Source organism: Theropithecus gelada, chromosome X (assembly GCF_003255815.1).
Source record: "Theropithecus gelada isolate Dixy chromosome X, Tgel_1.0, whole genome shotgun sequence".
NCBI classification, from domain to species: Eukaryota; Metazoa; Chordata; class Mammalia; order Primates; family Cercopithecidae; genus Theropithecus; species Theropithecus gelada.
This window is the reverse complement of record NC_037689.1, coordinates 108,242,379-108,266,381: the sequence shown is the minus strand read 5'-3', so window position 1 is coordinate 108,266,381 and position 24,003 is coordinate 108,242,379. Positions and strand designations below refer to the sequence as shown.

At 35.5% G+C, this 24,003-nt stretch overlaps 1 protein-coding gene across 1 annotated transcript in view; it reads left to right on the top strand.

The window, feature by feature from the left end:
- Positions 1–23,188, top strand: part of AMMECR1 (Alport syndrome, mental retardation, midface hypoplasia and elliptocytosis chromosomal region gene 1) — a 58,606-nt gene extending 35,418 nt beyond the window's left edge. Inside the window, exon 2 of the mRNA XM_025371851.1 lies at positions 23,074–23,188. Coding sequence (XP_025227636.1) covers positions 23,074–23,188 — 115 coding nt within the window. The remainder of the gene's footprint in view (positions 1–23,073) is intronic.
- Positions 23,189–24,003: the final 815 nt, after the last annotated feature.

The window sequence follows — 24,003 nt, the reverse complement described above, 5'->3', positions numbered from 1 at the left end:
GCAGGGGTTGCAATCCTAGTCTCTGATAAAACAGACTTTAAACAAACAAAGATCAAAAGAGACAAGGCCATTACATAATGGTAAAGGGATCAATTGAACAAGAAGAGCTAACTATCCTAAATATATATGCACCCAATACAGGAGCACCCAGATTCATAAAGCAAGTCCTTAGGGACCTGCAAAGAGACTTAGACTCCCACACAATAATAATGGGAGACTTTAACACCCCACTGTCAACATTAGACAGATCAACAAGACAGAAAGTTAACAAGGATATCCAGGAATTGAACTCAGCCCTGAACCAAGCAGACCTAATAGACATCTACAGAACTGTCCACCCCAAATCAACAGAATATACATTCTTCTCAGCACCACGTCACACTTATTCCAAAATTGACCACATAGTTGGAAGTAAAGCACTCGTCAGCAAATGTAAAAGAACAGAAATTGTAACTGTCTCTCAGACCACAGTGCAATCAAACTAGAATTTAGGATTAAGAAACTCACTCAAAACCGCTCAACTACATGGAAACTGAACAATCTGCTCCTGAATGACTACTGGATACATAACGAAATGAAGGCAGAAATAAAGATGTTCTTTGAAACCAATGAGAACAAAGACACAACGTACCAGAATCTCTGGGACGCATTTAAAGCAATGTGTAGAGGGAAACTGATAGCACTGAATGCCCACAAGAGAAAGCAGGAAAGATCTAAAATTGAAACCCTAACATCACAATTAAAAGAACTAGAGAAGCAAGAGCAAACACATTCAAAAGCTAGGAGAAGGCAAGAAATAACTAAGATCAGAGCAGAACTGAAGGAGATAGAGACACAAAAAACCCTTCAAAAAATCAATGAATCCAGGAGCTGGTGTTTTGAAAAGATCAACAAAGTTGATAGACTGCTAGCAAGTCCAATAAAGAAGAAAAGAGAGAAGAATCAAATAGATGCAATAAAAAATGATTAAGGGGATATCCCCACCGATCCCACAGAAATACAAACTACCATTGGAGAAGACTATAAACACCTCTACGCAAATAAACTAGAAAATCTAGAAGAAATGGACAAATTCCTGGACACATACACCCTCCCAAGACTAAACCAGGAAGAAGTTGAATCTCTGAATAGACCAATAACAGGCTCTGAAATTGAGGCAATAATTAATAACTTACCAACCAAAAAAGGTCCAGGACCAGACGGATTCACAGCCGAATTCTACCAGAGGTACAGGGAGGAGCTGGTACCATTCCTTCTGAAACTATTCCAATCAATAGAAAAAGATGGAATCCTCCCTAACTCATTTTATGAGTCCAGCATCATCCTGATACCAAAGCCTGGCAGAGACACAACAAAAAAAGAGAATTTTAGGCCAATATCCCTGATGAACATTGATGCAAAAATCCTCAATAATTACTGGCAAACCAAATCCAGCAGCACGTCAAAAAGCTTATCCATCACGACCAAGTGGGCATCATCCCTGGGATGCAAGAGTGGTTCAACATATGCAAATCAATAAATGTAATCCAGCATATAAACAAAACCAAAGACAAAAACCACATGATTATCTCAATAGATGCAGAAAAGGCCTTTGACAAAATTCGACAGCCCTTCATGCTAAAAACTCTCAATAAATTAGGTATTGAAGGGACATATCTCAAAACAATAGGAGCTATTTATGACAAACCCACAGCCAATATCATACTGAATGAGCAAAAACTGGAATCATTCCCTTTGAAAACTGGCACAACAGTGATGCCCTCTCTCACCACTCCTATTCAACATAGTGTTGGAAGTTCTGGCCAGGGCAATCAGGCAGGAGAAAGAAATAAAGGGTATTCAATTAGGAAAAGAGGAAGTCAAATTGTCCCTGTTTGCAGATGACATGATTGTATATCTAGAAAACCCCATCGTCTCAGCCCAAAATCTCCTTAAGGTGATAAGCAACTTCAACAAAGTCTCAGGATACAAAATCAATGTGCAAAAATCACAAGCATTCCTATACACCAACAACAGACAAACAGAGAGCCAAATCGTCAGTGAACTCTTATTCACAATTGCTTCAAAGAGAATAAAATACCTAGGAATCCAGCTTACAGGGGATGTGAAGGACCTCTTCAAGGAGAACTACAAACCGCTGCTCAACGAAATAAGAGGACACAAACAAATGGAAGAACATTCCATACTCATGTATCGGAAGAATCAATATCATGAAAATGGCTGTACTGCCCAAGGTAATTCATAGATTCAATGCCATCCCCATCAAGCTACCAATGACTTTCTTCACAGAATTGGAAAAAACTACTTTAAAGTTCATATGGAACCAAAAAAGAGCCTGCATTGCCAAGTCAATCCTAAGCCAAAAGAACAAAGCTGGAGGCATCACGCTACTTGACTTCAAACGATACTACAAGGCTACAGTAACCAAAATAGCATGGTACTGGTACCAAAACAGAGATATAGACCAATGGAATAGAACAGAGCCCTCAGAAATAATACCACACATCTACAACCATCTGATCTTTGAGAAACCTGACAAAAACAAGAAATGGGAAAAGGATTTCCCATTTAATAAATGGTGCTGGGAAAACTGGCTAGCCATATGTAGAAAGCTGAAACTGGATCCCTTCCTTACACCTTATACAAAAATTAATTCAAGATGGATTAAAGACTTAAATGTTAGACCTAAAACCATACAAACCCTAGAAGAAAACCTAGGCAATACCATTCAGGACATAGGCATGGGCAAGGACTTGATGTTTAAAACACCAAAAGCAATGGCAACAAAAGCCAAAACTGACAAATGGGATCTAATTAAACTAAAGAGCTTCTGCACAGCAAAAGAAACTACCATCAGAGTGAACATGCAACCTACAGAATGGGAGAAAATTTTTGCAATCTACTCATCTGACAAAGGGCTAATATCAAGAATCTACAAAGAATGCAAACAACTTTACAAGAGAAAAACAACCCCATCAAAAAGTGGGCAAAGGATATGAACAGATACTTCTCAAAAGAATATATTTATGCAGCCAACAGACACATGGAAAAATGCTCATCATCACTGGCCATGAGAGAAATGCAAATCAAAACCACAATGAGATACCATCTCACACCAGTTAGAATGGCAATCATTAAAAAGTCGGGAAACAACAGATGTTGGAGAGGATGTGGAGAAATAGGAACACGTTTACACTGTTGGTGGAACTGTAAACTAGTTCAACCATTGTGGAAGACAGTGTGGTGATTCCTCAAGGATCTAGAAGTAGAAATACTATTTGACCCAGCCATCCCATTACTGGGTATATATCCAAAGGATTATAAATCATGCTGCTATAAATGCACACATATGTTTATTGCAGCACTATTCATAATAGCAAAGACTTGGAACCAACCCAAATGTCCATCAATGATAGACTGGATTAAGAAAATGTGGCACATATACACCATGGAATACTATGCAGCCATAAAAAAGATGAGTTCATGTCCTTTGTAGGGACATGGATGAAGCTGGAAACCATCATTCTCAGCAAACTATCACAAGGACAAAAAACCAAGCACCACATGTTCTCACTCACAGGTGGGAATTGAACAATGAGAACACTTGGACACAGGAAGGGGAACATCACACACCGGGGCCTGTTGTGGTGTGGGGGGAGTGGGGAGGCATAGCATTAGGAGATATGCCTAAGGTAAGTGACGAGTTAACGGGTGCAGCATACCAACATGGCACATGTATACATATGTAACAAACCTGCACGTTGTGTACATGTACCCTAGAACTTAAAGTATAATAATAATAAAATAAAGTTCATACGCTTTGGTACAGTAATTCAGTTTCTTAAATATCCTTAGAAAATAAATCTGAGATCTGGATAAACTTTAATAAATAAAGATGTCCCTCACAGTTTATCAAGGAAATAGTTGCCTAAATGATGGTCTAACTATATGATTTACCATGGGGCCATTAAAATATTTTTGAAGAGTATTAACCATGTAGGAAAATGTGTATGCAATTCAGTTGAAAAACAAAACTATACAAAACCATCCAGTATGATCTTAAAAATGTGAAAATATTTCCATAGAAAGAGTGTCAGGAAACATTATAAATTTTCATTTTCTTTGGGTTTGAGATTGTGCATGATATTTATTTTCTCCTTCCTACTTTTCTGTATTGTCTAGAATTTTTTATAGTGAACATTTATTGAATTTATAGTGAATAAAAATGTTATATAAGTATTTTGATCTTTTCAATAAGGATGCCTTTTATGAATATCCAGTCCACTTATATTATTATGACATAATTTTTTCCACATTTTCAGCTTTAGAGCATTTTTTGGTGAATTTTTGTTTTTAATGTTTTAATGTTTATTTTTATGACCCATAATGTCAACAATTTTACCTCTGCTTGCTCTAATTTCTAGGTATTCTTCTTTAAAGGCAATAATTCAGTTCCTTGTTGGGATATTATTTTTCAGGTGGTTTACATCAAACAGCACACACATTCATAGTATGTGGTACACACACATTCATAGTATATGATAAAGAGAGTTGACTCTGGAGCCACAATGCCTGGGTTCAGATCTTGGCCCTACCACACTTAGCAGCTATGTGACCACTGACAAGTTAATGGCACTCTCTATTCTCAGTTTCCCTATCTTTAAAATAGGGGATAATAATAGTATCTACCTCATAGGGTTGTTATAAGCATTTCAAAGAGTTATTACATGTAAGTACTTATTTTTAAAAGGCCTGATATATAGTAAATATTCAATAAAAATTGGCTGTTTTTAGTAGTTTGTGCATATATGCACAATATACACATACATATTTTCATGATAATTTGAAAAATGACCTTTTATATCTGCCTTTTATACAATTTTAATTTTAAAATGAAGGGTTTTATCTTATTTTCAGATAAAATTAGTTTTCCTTATATGCTTTGAAATTATTTCAAAAAATTTTCAGCAGTAGAAACTTGGTTTGTTTTCAATCATATTTTTTCCATATTTGGAACTGATCATTCATCTGGGCTGGATGGACTGAAGATCAGCTTCATTCTAGGTATAAAAGAACTTTTATTTACATACACAAAGTTGATATATTCATAACCAGCTACTCTCATCTATTATTTACCTCATTTATTAAAGTACTGCTTTAATAGAGAAGGAGGGGGATGGATAGGTGTCAGTGTACTTCCAAAATAATAAAACTACATTTGTTTCTTTTAAAACTTTTTAATCCAGCTTTATCTAATCAAATGGATATTCCCAGACAGATTTGCGGGGCCGGGGGAGAGAGCTACCTTTTATTGAATCACATGTTGGGTTAGACCCTTACATGTATTATATAATTCTGTAGTCCAATATGAAAACTATTTTAAGTAAAGCAATCATTTGGCAATTTTACTGTCCTAGATTACAGAATCACAAATGTGTTCCTATAGAAAACAATTTGGAGTTAACTGATTAACTGTTTATTAAATAACTAATTGCAATAGTTTTTCCATTATTCAGTTTCATTTTTTTTGAAACAGAGGTGTTTCTGTGGTATGTTTGCATTGGCAGAATAAAGAAAGAATCTGGGTAAGTTTGAAAGGATGAAACTGGTCACTGAAAGTTTCTTTTCAAGTACAAAGGTTTTTTTTATTTTTTATCAATCTAGTAATATTCAACAGAGACACATATAGATAATCCAGATATCTTTATCTTTAGCTGGATATTTGGTTAGTGTTTAATGCCAAGAAAGAGTGTGAGAAGTAGTCCCTATGGGAAATTATATTTTCTTTGGTCTTTGGTTCTACAGCTATGTAGAAATTCTGGATCGAGTATGAAGTTCATTTATACATGTAAATGTACGTTTATCTGTGGGATTTATCTAAGAAGCAGTGGGTTGGGGTATCATTCTTGCTGGTGAAAGAAGAGGACTGGGTGGAACTCTAGAGAAAAATTAGCTTTTAGGGATGATGAATATGTTCAATAGCTCAGGTGGCAAATTTTGCTTTATGGTATTGATGTGATAAGCTGGGTGGGTCACTGCCATTTCCAGACCATATACACCACCTTTGGCTAATTTGTCTTCTGTCATGTACCTAGCAGTTCAGCTGGAGGCTTTTTAAACCAAAGTATTTAAATATACATAGGAAGTTGTTGTACTGGTGCTTATTGGTGGCTACTGTGTTCTTTCTTATCTTCCTAGGGAGTTTGGTCCCTTTGTTTAGCTTCTGTTTCATTTGTTTACAGAGTTATAGGCTTTGAAGTAGGCAGTTATTTAGGATTGCCTAAAGAGATGTGTAAAGCAAGAAGTCTCCTTTATAGGTAAGCAATTATCCTTATTTCACTGCCTTATTACCTCAGTTTCTCAGCCAGTGTCTTTCACAAATTTGGCTTTTCTCATAGGCTTGACATTGGCTTACTTACTGCTATCCTAATTTTTTTGTGGAAACTTAGTTTTGTGTCTTCCAGATTAGATGCTAGCTCAGTTTACTTTCTGAACATTTAACTATCAAAGCCGTGTCTGATGTGTTAGTGAGGAATTTTTAAAAAATAATTTTTGATAATTTAATGATACATATCACATTATTTTTTCTATTTGTTCCATCATAAAAGAAATTTTCATATCTGGTTTCCTTAATGTAGGGTTCCTGTCCTTAGGTGACTGTCCTTCTATAGATATGGCATTGTTATTACAAGATTTGTACTGGTAAGACTATGATAAATTTAGTGTTTTCTAGGATAGTAGTGAGGTAAATAGCTGTGCTGTAAGACTGTTTAAATCAACATAGCTGAAAAAATGGGCCTTTAAAAATAGCAATAACAGAGTACACATACATTAGACATAATGCATGATTATTAATGACTTCCTCAAGATTTTTTAGGAGTTATGAATAAGGTCGTTCAGATTGCACTTTTTTTAAACTCATGGAGGTAGTATAAGAGGAGTGAGCTATTTTTGGCATGGGCTTAAAGAAGGAAATATCAGCGTGACTGGTAACTGACATGTTTGTCAAGTTCAGTTTCTACCTGATGGCTTTAAATTTTTAAAAATTTCATTACTTTGGACTTTAGAGTTCTCAGTATGAAATTTTTTAAGAGTGACTTGTCTAACCTTTGGGTTCTGAGTAGTGTGTTGCCCCTGAAATTGGTTGACTCATTTCATATTCTTCTAAGAGTTCACCACCTGTCAAAGCTGAAGAGATCTGTCCCTTTTGCTTTTTACTTCCTGAACCATTTTTCTTTTTTTTTATTATTATTATTGTACTTTAAGTTCTAGGGTACATGTGCACAATGCACAGGTTTGTTACATATGTATACATGTGCCATGTTGGTGTGCTGCACCCATTAACTCATCATTTACATTAGGTATGTCTCCTAATGCTATCCCTCCCCCCTCCCCCCACCCCATGACAGGCCCCAGTGTGTGATGTTCCCCACCCTGTGTCCAAGTACTCTCATTGTTCAATTCCCACCTATGAGTGAGAACATGTGGTGTTTTGTTTTTTGTCCTTGCGATAGTTTGCTCAGAATGATGTTCCTGAACCATTTTTCTGCTGGCACTAGTCTTCTCTTATTTGTGATAGTTTTCCCACATTTAATATGTAAAACCTACCACAGAGTTTTAACCAATAGTTTCACATTTAATATGTGAAACCTACCACAGAGTTTGAACCTTAATGTGACTTAGGGTTAAAGTGCTTTGAGACTTTACTTTTGTCCCCGAAGAAGTAACTGGTGCAAGACTTGCTCCTTTCCACCTCACATCTCCCATAAACAACTAGAAACCAGACAAAATACATGAAACCACTGTTTTTAGATGTCAGGCAACAGACAGCACAGGACTGTGGTCATTGAGAGAAAGGGAACAAACGAAGTGAGCTCTACCATCACCCTGACTTTTTGTCAGCAGGCAGTTTCTAGACCACAGCATTGTGAGGGGGAACCCAAGCAGAACTGCAATCTTGCTGAATTGGTGAGACAGAGATAGGAACTCGGGGAGGCCTAGGTGGCAGAAATTTATGGAGCAGAGTACTGGAGAGGGAAAGCTACTCAGAGACATAGCTCCAGAAATCTGCATAGATATTCCCTTTATCTCTGACTCAATATGAATCTGTGCATGTATCAAGGGCAACACTATGAGGCTGGGCAGAAAACAACTGCTCAGGAACTATAAGCTGAAAACTTACCAGAGCTCATACAGACCTGAGAGACATGAGTTCCTACAGCAAGAGTTGTGAGCCCTTGTTGAACACCCAGGGCATTCCATAGAGACCCCAGAAGGGTCATACTTTAGTAGTAAAGGCTACTTTAAAGTAAAGGACTTTAAATAATTATCCACAAATAATTTAACTGCATGACAAAACTTCAACACTCTTTGAAGGGAGGACAGCAAATTCCAAACACTCAACAATATGATGATTATAATATCTGGCATACAAAAAATTACTAGACATTTCAAGAGGCACTACAGTGTGACCCATAACCAGGAGGAAGCCAGTCAGTGGAAACAGAACCAGAAATGATGGTTATAGAATTAGCAGACAAGGACTTTAAAACAGCTATTAAAATGTGTTGAAGGATTGAAAGGAAAACATGAATGTAGTGAGTAAAGAAATGGAAGACATATAAAGAACCAAATGGAACTTCTGGAGCTGAAAAGTATATTATAAAAAATGAAAAATTCATTGATGAAATGAATAGCAAATTAGATGCTGCAGAGGAAAATACAATGAATTTGTATACATAACAGTAGAAATTATCCAGTATGAAACAGAATAGGAAAAATGGAAGGAAAAAAGTCTCAGTGAACTGTGAGACCGTATCAAGCCGATTAACATACTTGCAACTGGAGTCCCATAAGGAAAGGAGAGTGAGAAATAGGCAGAAAAAAAATTGAAGAAATAATGGCTAGAAATTTTCCAAATATGATGAAAATGTAAATCCATAAATCCAACAAGCTCAATGTATCCAAAACAGAAAAACCACACTAAAGCAATTATAATTAAATTGTTGAAAACTAGTGATAGAGCATTTTGAAAGCCACTAGGAAAAAAAAGGACACATTACAGAGGAACAAAGAGAAGAACTGAATACTTCTCATTAGAAACAATGGAAGCTTCCAGAAGACAATGGAATGACATCTTAAAAGTGCTGAAAAAAAAATACTGCCAATCTCAAATTTGATTCCAGTGAAAATACCCTTTAAAAAAGAAATGATGGTGAAATATATATATTTTTCAGACAAAAATGAAAAGAATTATCACTAGCAAACCTTAACTGCAAGAAATTTAAAGGCAGCTGTCCAGGCTGAAGGAAAATGATAACAGATAGAAACTTGGATCTCTACAAAGTAATGAAGAGTGCCAGATAAGTGTGGCAAGTGTAAGGTAAATATAAAAGACATTTTCCCCTCATTAAAAAATTTCTTTAAAAGTTAAGTTATCGTTTAAAGGAAAATTAATAATCTATTATAGGTTTATATGGTATATAGAAGTTAAAGGTATAACAGTAGCCTCAAAGTATGGGAGGGGTGAAATGGACGCATACTGTTAAGGTCTTTACATTGCTTTTGTAGTGATATAATATTAGCTGAAAGTAGGTTGAAATAACATAAAGATGCATCGATACAACCTAGAAAAATTACTTAAAAGGGCATAACTAATAAGCTAATAATGGTGATAAAATTAAATACTAAAGTATACTCATTTAAGTTTAAAGACAGTAAAAGAGAAGTGGAGAACAAATGGGAAATACAGAAAACAAATATTAGATATAAAGATGGTAGACTTAAACCCAACTCTGTCAGCAGTTATATTAAATGTAAGTAGTCTAACCACTCCAGTTAAAAGGCTGCATAAAAAATGCAAGACCTAACCATATACTGTATATAAGAAATCCACTTTAAGGATAAAGACACAGGTATGTTAAAAGCAAAAAGACAGAAAAAGATATACAAACATTCATAAGAATGCTAGAGTTACTATGCCAATAACAGATGAATTGGACTTCAGGACAGCCAGTGTTAGCAGGAATGAGGGCCATGTCACAATGATAAAGTAGTTAACTCAAGAAGACAAAATACTAAATGTGTATGTGCCTAACAGATCCTCAAAATACATGAAAGAAAAAAAAAACATAAAAGGATAAGTAGACAAAACTACAATTAGAGTTGGATATTTCAACATTATTAATTCAGTAATTGTTAGAGCAAGTAGACAAAAATCAGTGAGGAGATAGAAAACATGACCAATACTACCAACCAACTGGACCTAATTGACACTTATAAAACACTGGACCTAACATTACCAGAATACATTTTCTTTTCAAATTCACAAGGTATATTCACTAAGAGAATACATTTTCTTTTCAAATTCACAAGGGATATTCACTAAGATAGACCATATTCTGGGTCATAAAACAAGCCTTCAATATATTTAGAAGAACTAAAGTCATATGCAGTATGTTATCTGACTCAAATGGAATTAAATTAGAAATCAGTGACAAAAAGGTGTCTGTAAAATTCCCAAACATTAGGAAATTATATAAAATTATACCCCTAAATAAATCATAGGTCAAGGAAGAAATCATAAGGGCAATTAAAAATATTTTGAACTGAATGATAATGAAAAGATAACATATTAAAATTTATGAGCTACAACTAACAGTGCTGAGAGGGAAAGTTATAGCTTTTCAAGAAGGAAGATTGAAATCAGTAAGCTTCTACCTTAAGAGGCTAGAAAAAGAGCAAATTAAACCCCAATTAAGTAACAGAAATCATAGAAGTATAGAAATCAGGAAAATAGAAAACAAAAAATGGGGAAAATCAATAAAAGCAAAAACCTGCTCTTTAAAAAGATTAATAAAATTGATAATAGCTAGACTGATAAAGATTAAAAAGAGAGAAAAGTCACAAATTAAAACAAATTACCAATACCACAATGAAAGAATAGACATACAGATCCTACAAACATTAAAAGGATGATATGGGAATATCCTGAATGACTTTATGCCAATAAATTCTACAACTTAGATGAAGTGGAAAAATTCCTTGAAAGACACGATTTAACAAAGTGACTCAGAAATACTAGAAAATCTGAATAGCCTTATGTCTATTAAATGAGTTAAATTTGTAGTTTAAAAACATCCTGTAATTAAAACTTTAGTGTCCAATGAATTCAATGGTAAAGTCTATCAAATATTTAAGGAACAAATAAACCAAACTCATAGAAAATAGAGGAGGATAGAATTCTTCCCAACTCAAACTGTGAGGCTAGAAAAATTGGAACTTTTGTACACTGCTGGTGGGAATGTAAAATGGTGCAGCAGCTACGTAAAACAGCATTGAAGTTCCTAAAAATGTGAGATAAAACTACCATAAAGCAATCCCACTTTTGGGTATATATCCAAAAGAATTGAAATGAGGATCTTGAAGAGATTATCTCAGATCCCATGTTCATTGCAGCATTATTCACAGTAGCCAAGATAGAGAACAACCCAAGTATCTATTAATAGACAAATGATAAAGAATATGTGGTATATACGTACAACAGAATATTATTTAGCCTTTAAAAAGAAGGAAATTATTGTAGTAGTTATTTGCAACAAGTGGCTCAACCTAAAGAACATTATGCTAAGTGAAATAAGCCAGTCACAGAAGGACAAATACCACATATTTCCACTTTTAGGAGATATATACTAGTCAAACAAATAGAAGTATAGACTATATTCATGGTTACCGGGGGTTGGGGGAAGGGAGAATGGGGATTTGTTCAACAGGTATAAAGTTGCAGTTGTGCTAACTCATCAAATTGTACACTTTAAATATGTGCAGTTCTGTTTATATCAATTATACTCAACAAAGCTACTTTTTAAAAAGGCCTTGAACACAAGTTTCATGGTGGCTTTATTTATATTAGGCCCAAAGTGGAAGCAACCCTAGAAGCCATCAACAGTTGAGTGGACAAAAAACTGATATATCCATTCAATGGAATATTAATCAGCAATAAAAAAAAAGACAACATAAATGAATATCAGAAGCATTATGCTAAGTGAAGTTTGACACAAAAGATTGTATATTGGATGATTCCATTTATATGAAATTCTACAAAATGCAAAACTATAGTGACAGCAGGTTAGTGTTTGCCCCAGGGTCCAGGACTGTGGGGACGGGATTGATTGCAAAGTGATGCAAGGGAGATCTTTGGGGTGATGGAAATGTTTTATACCCTGGTCGTGGTTTAGGTTACATATATGTATACGTTTGCCAAAAGTCATTAAACTTTACACTTAAAATGGGTGCTTTTATTATGTGGAAACTATATTTTAATAAGGTTGGTTTTTAAAAAGAAGCACTTTGGAGGCAAGGATATCAGTTTCATCTAAAAATGCATCAACCTCTTGAATATTTCCTAGTAGAGGTTCTCAAGAGGCAGAACTGTTTTCTGAACGGTAAAGGAAGGGGCGGCAGAAGCAAAAGCAACATACACAGCCCTGACACAAAATATGGTCTCAAGTTGTTGGTGACTTATCCCTCGATCTTGCCTTTCTTCTTCTCCCTACAGTGAGGAGGGCTTGCTATAAAGCTGTCTTTCCAGCTCTTTTCTTTCATGGGAGTGAGTAATCTAATATAAGGATCTTAAATTCATTAACAGTTACCTTTCTAAATCCAGAAAACATGTGAAAAACAAATACATCACAGTTTTACTGCAAGTCTTACTTATTAAGCTAGCATCAGATGTCTTTGGAGTGGAAAACAACATAAAAACCTGGAATGAAGAATATGGATAGTTTTCTAGCTCTTTTAATATTTATGTTTAAATCAATCAGTATATTTACTTCCCTTCTACTCTATTTCTGCTAATTGAGTGATGGGCTCTGGGGAAGACAAGATGGTAGAAGATAGGTCATTAGCTGGTGGTGGGAATATATAGGTACAAAACCCAGAACAAGTAACAACATCCCTTCATGATAAAAACCCTCAGCAAATAAGGCATCGAAGGTACATAATCTCAAAGTAACAAAAGCCATCTATGACAGACCCATAACCAACATTATACTGAATAGGGAAAATTTGAAAACATTCCCTCTAAGAACAGGAACAACGATGTCCACTCATCACTCCTATTCAACATAGTACTGAAGTACTAGCGAGAGCAATCAGGCAAGAGAAAGAAATGGCATACAAACTGGAAAAAGAAAGTCAAATTATCTCTGTTCGTCAATGACATGATTGTATACCTAGAAAACACAAATGACTCCTTGAAGACTCCTAGACTTCGTAAGTGACTTCAGTTAAGTTTCAGGATACAAAATCAGTGTACAAAAATCAGCATTTCTATACATAGTGTTCAAGCTGAGAACCAAATAAAGAAGTCAATCCTATTTAAAACAGCCACTCAAAAAATAAAATATATAGGAATACATTTAACCAAGTAGGCAAAAGATCTCTGTAAGGAGAACTACAAAACACTGATGAAAAATCATAGATGACATTAACAAATGGAAAAACATCCCATGCTAATGGACTAGAAGAATCAATATTGTTAAAATGACCATACTGCCCAAAGCAATCTACAGATTCCACACAATCACTATCAAACTACCAATGTCATTTTTCATGGAATTAGAAAAACAATCCTAAATTTCACATGGAACAAAAAAAGATCCCGAATAGCCAAAGCAATCTTAAAGCAAAAAGACCAAGTTGAGAGTCATCACACCGCCTGACTTCAAATTACGCTATAAGGCTATAGTAACTAAAACTGAAACAGCATGATACTGGTACAAAAATAGACAAACAGATCAGTGGAACACAATAGTGAACTGGATATAAAACCACATACCTACAACCAACTGATCTTCAACAAAGTAGAGAAAAATAAACAATGGGGAAAGAGTTCCTATTCAATAAATGGTGCTAGGAAAATTGACTAGCTATGTGCAGAAGAATGAAACTGGACCCCTATCTCTCACCATATACAAAAGTTAAGATGGATTAAAGACTTAAATGTAAGACCTGAAACTATAACAATCCTAGAGGAAAACTTAGGAAAAACTCTTCTGGACATTTTCCTAGGTGAAGAACTTATGATGAAAACTCCAAAAGCAAATGCAACAAAAACAGACAAATGAAACTTAAACTAAAAAGATTCTGCACAGCAAAATAAATAATCAACAGAGTAAACAGAGAACCTACAGAACAGGAGAAAATATTTGCAAATTATGCTTCTAACAAAGGACTAACATCCAGTATCTACAAGGAAGTCAAACAACTCAACAAGAGGGGAAAAAACCCATTAAAAGCTGGGCAAAGGACATGAACAGAAATTTCTCAAAAGAAGACATACAAGCAGCCAGCAAGCACATGAAAAAACATTCAACATCGTGAATCCTCAGAGAAATGCAAATTGAAACCACACTGAGGTATCATCTCACACCAGTCAGAATGGCTACTATTAAAAAGTGAAAAAACAACAGATGTTGGTTTGGATGTGGAGAAAAGGGAACGCTTATACATTGTTGGAGGCTATGTAAATTAGTTCAACTTTTGTGGAAAACAGGATGGCCATTTCTCTAAGTACTAAAAATAGAACTACTGGTTGACCCACCAATCCCACTACTGGGTATCTACCAAAAGGAAAATAAATCATTACATTAAAAAGATACCTGTACTCATGTGTTCATTGCAGCACTATTCACAATAGCAAAGTCATGGAACCAGTGTAAGTGTCCATCAACAGTTGACTAGACAAAGAATATGTGGTGTGTCATGCACCATGAAATACAGTGCAGCCATAAAAAAAAAGAATGGAATTGTGTCCTTTGGAACAACATGGATGGAGCTGGAGGTCATTATCCTAAGTAAACTAAGAAACAGCCAAATACCATGTATTCTCACTTGTAAATGGGAGCTAAACAGTGAGTACACATGGACATAAAGATGGAAAGAGTAATAGACACTGGAGACTCCAAAAGTGGGAAGAGTGAGAGGGGAGTGAGAGTTGAAAAATTACCTATCCATTTCAGTGTTCACTATTTGGGTAATGGGTACACTAGAAACCAAGTGTTCACCGGTATGCAGTATACCCATGTAACAACAAGCACGTGTAAACCCTAAACCTAAAAGAAAATAAAGACAAATAAGAAACCCCTAACTGTTTTCATTGTTTTGTTTGAAGTGTTATGCATTCCCTGACCATCCTGCATACACAGTCAAATGGAAATACCAAAACAAAGTTCCATACAAGTTTTTAACGGCATAAAAAATAGGAGTTGACTGTATCAATTAATATTCATTCTAAAATTTCTGGACATAGTTCTTCTGTTATTCTTAGTTTTGCTTAACATTTAGCATAGGAATTGGAAGACTTCAATAGAAGCTCTTTTTTGCCTGATTTGTTTCATATTAAAATAATTTTTTTTTTTTTTTTGAGACGGAATCTCGCTCTGCTGCCCAGGCTGGAGTGACTGGCATGATCTCGGCTCACTGCAAGCTCCGCCTCCCGGGTTCAATTCATGCCATTCTCCCACCTCAGCCTCCCAAGTAGCTGGGACTACAGGCGCCCACCACCATGCCCTGCTAATTTTTTGTATTTTTAGTAGAGACAGGGTTTCACCGTTTTAACCAGGATGGTCTCGATCTCCTGACCTCGTGATCCGCCCTCCTCGGCCTCCCAAAGTGCTGGGATTACAGACGTGAGCCACCATGCCCAGCCTAAAATAATTAATTTTTTTAATAGTAAAGAGTAAGTCTCAAACCTTAAAGCCCTTTGAACAAATGGGTTCAGAATAGGACTTCCAAATAGAAATTACTTCATTTTTGAAATCTATAGCAAAATGTCATTTAAAATTAAGTTGGATTTTCAGGTAATAGAGATTTGTGGTGTGTTCCTATTATCAGGAAAAAAAAACCCACAGCTATTTTTCCCTTGAAATGTTACTATATATTAAATTGAATACCCAACTGCAGTATAAACTAAGAAAATATGTGCAAAAATTCTATTTTTTTCCAATTAAGGTGGTCTTTCTCATCTAATTTATGGCTCTAAAAAACTATAAGATTGTCTCAGCATATCAAGTCTGGGACTAATTTATTTTTTGTTTGCTGAAAATTGTTGATTTGCTCTTGTTAAAGGAAGAAATGGTTCTTTCAGTTCAAAAATTGGCAGAATCAAGCTAATCCCTTACTGTATGTTTGTGCTTTGGTTGATTGTATGTCTGTGGTGATTACACTTGATTAACAACAGCAAAAAATTCTACCTTCCCAATCATCTGTTAAGACTTTAGTCTGCATCCCTTCCTCTGGCATTTGCCAGTTAAATTAGAATTACATAAATGGGAGAAAGAGAATATAATGCTGCTATGATAGAATTTCTTGGAACACCAGGCAAAGAAAAGTATTGAAAGATTGGTAATTCCTGATCCCCGCTTTCAGATATTTGTGGTCTCCTATACTAATTTATGCTGTCTGTCTAAGCAGTGTGACCTTATTTTCCTGAGCCCTATGGGATACAGGCTATTTATTATACAAAGGTTGGAGGGAGGAGTATGGTATAAGGATACAGTGGTGATTTAGTGCATTTTATCTACAGCAAATGGTTGGATGAGAAATGCATCTGAATCTTACTTCTCGACCCTGACTCAGATTAGCCCCCTCCTATTTCTCTCCATTCCTCTCAATTTGATTTTCAAATTATCTGGAGGAGTCTCATTCATTCTATAATATGAACTACTTAATCAAATAATCAGATCAATACCTAGCTGATGAGTTGTTAACCAATGGTATAATAAATGGAAATTTCGATTTGGAGGAAATTTGTATTTAACAGAGTACCTGGGTTTGATGAAGTCCAGCTAGACAACAGGAAAAAATGAAGTGAGAAGGCTGAGGGAGATCAGAAAGAGTGTTGGGAAGCCATCAAGCATAAAATGGTAGGCTTTACTGTGGGTTTCTTATGTGATAATGTAGAAACTTATAAATCAGGGCTAGTGTTTCCAGGCTGATGCAGCATTTCTAGTTTGTCCTGGTATCTTTTCAGCTAATCTTTCTGTCTCCCCTACTGGGAGGAACAGGAGGAAGAGGAGATTTGTGCTTATGCTCACCTATGTAGTGCTATGTGGTATTCATAGAATTTTCCTATTCTTTGGTCTTTTAGAAGACACCTAGGTTTGCCACTCACATTTTTTTTTTCCTGTAGTGGGGAAAAAAAAAACCCTTATTAAACCAGTAGTAAGAAAATTTGGAGGACTTGCCAGGTTCCAACATTAACCAATTTGGTGATTCTGCACTGTCTGCCTGGATGTCTTTTTGTATTTCACCTGTAAAATGAAAAGCAAATGGATTATCTCTTAAAGACTCTTTCAGTGAATGAGCTTACATACATTGTTATACACACTTTAAACTATGTACTAAAGTTTGGGTTAGGGATTTGTAATGGACTGAATTGTAACCCACCCCCCCAACCTCTGCATTCATATGTCCAAGCCCTAACCCCTAATGTGACTGTATTTGATAAGGCCTACAAGAAATTAATTACAGTTTAATGAAGTCATGAAGATGGGGGCCTGATCCAATAGGATTAGTGTCCTTATAAGAGACACTTGGAGAGCTCGTGCTCTCCCTCTCCCTGCACACACTCAGAGGAGACTATGTGAGTACAAAGTGGCCGTATAGCAGCCTTAAAGCCTAGTAAAGGAAGAGAGCCTTTACCAGGAACTGAACTCTGCCAGTATCTTAATCTTGGGCTTTCTAGCCCCCATAACAGTGAGGAAATAAATTTCTGTTGTTTATGCCACCTAGTGTACAGTATTTTATTATAGCATCCCTATTACATGATTTAACCTTATTAGGTATGTTTTTATGAATTGAATCTGTAGTTTATATGATTTAGAAATGAAATGTAAAGCTTCTTTTTGTTGAAACAGGAAGTGAAAGGTTTTTACCTGGTGGTGGAAAGAAGACACCGTCATTTCTGTACTTCTGTAAGCTGCTAGATCCTGGGGAATTATGGTATTTTTAGCTGGATGTTATGAGGAATATAGTTGTATTTTTGAGCTAAATTGCTGAGAAACCTGAATGCAGTTGAGAAACAATCATTATTTGATGGCAGAAGAACAGAATAAGTTACAGGGCTTCTCTTTTTTCCTATATCCCCCCCTCCAATATAAATAACCTTGTTGAGTACCCTGTTTTATTAATTATTATTGCATTGGTAGAGATTGATGTTTTTTGTTAATGCTGACTCCTACAAATCTTATTCTAAATAATCTTATTCTAAAAAAGAGCAAATTGCCAGGGTCTAAGACTTTTTTGTAACCTCTATTTTGCCTTGATATGGCAGGAGAGATAGAGTTTAAGGTAAAATAGTATTAAGTAAATACACCTTTTTCGTTGTATCACTTAATTGTATTCTGCTCCTGCAAACATATTTCTAATTTGTTCTGGCTCACATCAATAGATGGGGAGTGTCCTGTTCAGATTTACATTGCTTTTCGTACTTTTGCTGATTGTATGCAACTACATTTCCCTAGAGCTACTGTTGACCTGACAGTATTGGCTGCTAGTTGGCAGGGAGGATTCATCTAGATTAAATGATTACTTCCTGTTCCTGTCTACAGACATGAAAAAATGGAGTGTTTACTTTTCTGCAAAGGTTTCTCAGAAATAGGAAAATTACTTTAAAAGCTTTGTCTGGTTACCTTCAGATAAACATTTCCATTAATATTTCATCTCATTTTGAACTCTCTTCTAGTTTGTAGTATTTTTTCAATGTATGTAGGTGGCCTCAAACCATATGGCAAAAGCATTTTCCCAAAACATCCAATCTTTGTCTTACTATGAACTGGTTTTCTGTATTTTTTTCTCACTGAGCAGCTCCTCTCAACAGACTCAAAACCCTTTTTCTATTTTGATCTACCTCTGATTATGCTGATGTATTAGGTCCTTTTTGGAACTCATACATGTTTTAATAGCACATTTAAAAATGAAATTGCCTATTCCTTCCCTCTGTGTTGCGTGAAGAAAAAAATTTGTTCCTATTTTTAGATAATATGTATTGAATGTTCTAGTAGTCATTGCCCTGTACAATGTGGTTATCACACACAAGATACAATCTCTTGTGCTCAGTGATGTTTATTATGTGTCTGTCTACTTTAAAATGCTTAAATTCCCAGGTTCTTTCCCTGATTAAATGTTGCTTTTAGGTATTTTAGTTGTTTTAATTCCATACACGTGTACTTTATAAACGATGTTGGATGAGGATTTGTAATGAGAAATTAGAGTCCCAGATTTTTAATGAATAGTTTTATTCTGTCTGCTAAAAGTCTGACTACTTCCATCTTCAGGCATCTGTCCTAAACACAGTAGCACTCCCTCCATCTTTGACACACATACTTCCCCGAAATCCCAACTCCCAAAGTGGATGTTGCCAGGGGCAGGTAAGGATCAGGGAGAGTGTAGATGATTCTGTGTCTGCTCACATCTTATGAGGGGTCTTGAGAACACATAGTCCACGGTGCTTCAAATTCAAAGAAATGTTAAATCTGAAAGAGCCCATAGCAAAAGTTATCAAAACTATCAGACTACTTCCTGTTTCCTGAATGTGCTGTGCACTTTTACATGTCCATACCCATGCTTGTTTTGGAGCATCTTTGCTCCTCAGGCTGCCTTGTAAAATGCAGCTTGTCCTCCAGCAACCTAAGCTCTGAATTAATCATTCCGTCATCAGTGATAGCATGGCATTATAAGAAACTATTAATATATAATTTCTCCCACCATATGTTTGAGTGCCCTGCAACATATTTCATAGTATAGTGTTTAGTTTGTGTTATTTTTCTATTTATACTTTAAGTTTTAAATGTTTACTTGAGCAGATAGGGTTATGTTATAGTAAGAATGGTGTGTGTATATAAATGAGAAAGTAGAAGGTAAAAGACTTTTAAATGACTTTCATTTCTAGCGTTTTTGATAGGAAATGAATTCACTCACACTTTTAGGTTTCTTATGGAATTCATTGAGGAAGAGAATATACAACTTAGTTCTGACTTATTCAGAAACCATAATGGTATTTTAAAAACATGCTATTATCTATATTACATTGTGATTCACTTCATTCTGAAGCTGCCAAAAGACCTGTCTTATATAGAGATACTTTGTATAACCATTGTTATAGAAGAGGATTGATACATTTCTGTATTTCTAATTTCTTAATTTATGATCATATGCTACTTCTGTGATCAAAAAATAAAGTTTGTTTTATTTTGTTTTGTTTTGTTTTCAAAGAAGAGACAGGATGACAATCATTAAAAAGTCAGCAAACAACAGATCCTGGAGAGGATGTGGAGAAACAGGAACGCTTTTACACTGTTGGGAGTGTAAATTAGTTCAACCACTGTGGAAGACAGTGTGGCGATTCCTTACGGATATAGAACTAGAAGTACCATTTGACCCAGCCATCCCATTACTGGGTATATGCCAAAAAGATTATAAATCATTCTACTATAAAGACACATGCACACATATGTTTATTGCAACACTATTCCCAATAGCAAAGACTTCAAACCAACCCAAATGTCCATCAGTGATAGACTGGATAAAGAAAATATGGCACATATACACCATGGAATACTATGCAGCCATAAAAAGGATGAGTTCATGTCCTTTGCAGGGACATGGATGAAGCTGGAAACCATCATTCTCAGCAAACTAACACAAGAACAGAAAATCAAACACCACATGTTCTCACTCATAAGTGGGAGTTGAACAATGAGAACACATGGACACAGGGAGGGGAACATCATACATGGAGGCCTGTCGGGGAGTAGGGGACTAGGGGAGGGATAACATTAGGAGAAATATCTAATGTAGGTGACGGATTGATGGGTGCAGCAAACCACCATGGCACCTGTATACCTATGTAACAAACCTGCACGTTCTGCACATGTACCCCAGAACTTAAAGTATTAAAAAAAAAAAAAAAAGAGAGAGAGAGACAGGCTGGGCGTGGTGGCTCACGCCTGTAATCCCAGCACTTTGGGAGGCTCAGCCGGGTAGATCACGAGGTCAGAAGTTTGAGACCAGCCTGACCAACATGGTGAAACCCCGTCTCTACTAAAAATACAAAAATTAGCCAGGCATGGTGGTACACACCTGTAATCCCAGCTACTTAGGAGGCTGAGGCAGGATAATTGCTTGACCTCGGGAGGTGGAGGTTGTAGTGAGCCGAGATCACACCACTGCACTCAGCCTGGCAGCAGAGCAAGACTCCATCTCAAAACAAAACAAAACAAAACAAAAAAATGGTTGCTGATGTTGACTATGCCAAGTTAGAAACTGAAAAATGAAGAGGTGAATTTCATCCTTAAAGATAAGGTTTAAATTTTAAGATACTGGTATTTATGTGAGTAATGAAAGAATTGGTGAGAAAGTAATCCCATCTAATTCTTGTCTTCCTGATCAGTGGTTAGTCAAGAACAATTGGAGAAAAATTTCCAAATGGAGCATTAGAATCTTGTCTCAAGTTATAACAGGTTTATTACATATGATATAGAAAGCAAAAAACCTGGCTTTTACCTTTTGTTTGTTATTTTAATACCTTTAGTGTAGGTCGTCCTTCACTTGAATGCTAATGTTGACAGTAACTTGACCTTATGCTTTAGTCATCTTTTTGAATGCCACTGGACATTTGGCTCTTGGAAGATGGTAACTCTTAGTACTTCTTAGTAGTAAGTACTTCTCCCTGGTTTGTATATATTACTTATTTGAGAACCTATCTGCCATTGTGGCTGTCAGAGCTCAGCATAATTTAAATGCTTAAGGTGGGTGATTGAAGTACTTGAATGAGATATCTTTTCATCCATCTGCTGATGACTCACTAAAGAGTATTTTAAAGAAAGGATGTTCTCCAGCTCACCAGTGTGTTAGAGGAAAAATGACATATGGTATATCCCCTTAAAATTTAAGTTTTTAGAAAGCAGAAATGCATTATTCCAGTATTACTGTGAATACTCATATTACCAAAGATCATCCTCAATTGTAAGGTATTTATCTTTTTACAAAATGTCCTAAAATGGGTAAATTATTTCATAAAAACTGGCATACAAAGTTGCTCTAATTAGAACGTAATTGTTTTTAGACTTAACCATTAATTGAGGCTGTCAGTAGTTTGCAGCAGAATCCAAACATCTACTGTATTAAACTTCATCTAAAACCACATTATTCTTGATGATATTTTGTTATAATTGATACTTTGTTCTTTGATGCTTGAGAGATTGTATTTGCAGGTAATAATTTTATCTAAAAATTAAAATAAATTTTCTGGTTTCAGAGTATTATTTTGTTAATGTCTGCTGTTGCCCTTCACCTCTCTGAACCCTACTGATTTTTCTAGGTGAAGCTAAAGAATGTCAAGCTTGATGAAGTTTTCTTCTATCCCAATAGCTTAAATTATGGCATTTGGACATGGTTTATAGTATCTATTCCCTTTTTCCTTGTATTAGTTATCTGTGTAATAGTTATGCCTCCCTCTTATACTGGCTCCTAGAGAGCAATGACTGTGTTTTAGGCATCCTTGTAGCACCTTTCACAGCACATATCCCCTATATTTTCAGGAAGTATTTATGAAAATCATTGTTTTTTATCCCGGATTTTCCAAATTAGACTTACATATAAGTCAGTTATTTGAGGTTTAAATGAGTAATTATGCAGTTAGCCATAATGGTTAAGGCTCTATAGTTAAGATTGCCCAGGTTTGAGTGCCTACTTCATTATGTATCAACTGTGAGACTCCCTCATATAGGAATGTTAGTATTAGCCTCCTAGAGTTGTTGATGAAGATGAACATAATTTGTTTAAAACATTTATTGAGATGCCTAACATATAGGATACACTAAATATAATGTAGTAGTAGTATAATATAACTTTTGCTAAATGTAGTCCTATTGGGCTGGCCTCTGAGCCCCTTGAAGGCCTGTCTTTTGGTCTTTATGTCTCAGGCACCTAACCTAGCAGACAGTCAATACTCAATAAATACTTGTTTGAATTGAATTGATTGATTTACCCTATTTTTATCTTCCATTACAGCCCACTGTTTGTAACATGGAAGATTGGTCGAGACAAAAGATTACGTGGATGCATAGGTACTTTTTCTGCCATGAATTTGCATTCAGGACTCAGGGAGTACACACTTACCAGGTGAAGACCAATTTTTGTTACCTCTGCTTTTACATTTAAAAAAAAAAATTTTACGAAACTTGAATCTGATACTTTAACTCCTTTTCTTTTACTGAATTGTCAACGTTCTTGTTTTCCTTCATGTCAGGTTTTTCCTTGTCTTTGACCATTTACCTTCTCTCTGGTAAAATATTATTCATATATATTATCATAATATAAAATACTGGGATTAATGTATTTCTGCCATCGATGTTTTGAAGTGTTTTTTTCTTCCAGTGGCCAGCTTATTTTGTATAACTTGAAAACCAATGACCAAATGTCCATGGGTTGCCAAAATATGTGATTTCTACAGTAACAGTCATTATTTCTTCCCTGTTGTGTTTTTTGAAAATAGTTGTTGTCTCTTTCATCTTACACATTTTGTTACACTTTTAAAAGTACTTTTGAAATTGAAAGGAGAGCCTAGGAAGAAAGTGATGCTATAGCCTAGCAGTATAATCATTCACATTCACACTTCACCCAGAATTAATTGTAGCTTGCTTATTTTCTTTTATCTAACGCAAGGACAAAGCAATTCCTCATTACAATTGTTTAAAACTTCGTTCTTAATTTCTGAATTCACAAAAAGCTATCTAGCACACAATGTGAGTTTTTTGGTTCAAGTTTATATTTCAAGCAAATTGTGACCCAAAATTATTTCAGAAGAAGAAAATTCCTTAGATAATAAGCTATTAGTAAAGGAATTTCCTGTTTTTGTTCACATTTTAGGGTGATTATCTGATACAGTTTCTATAGTTGTAACATGCACAGTGTCTGTCCAACAAGAAATTGCTCCCTGCT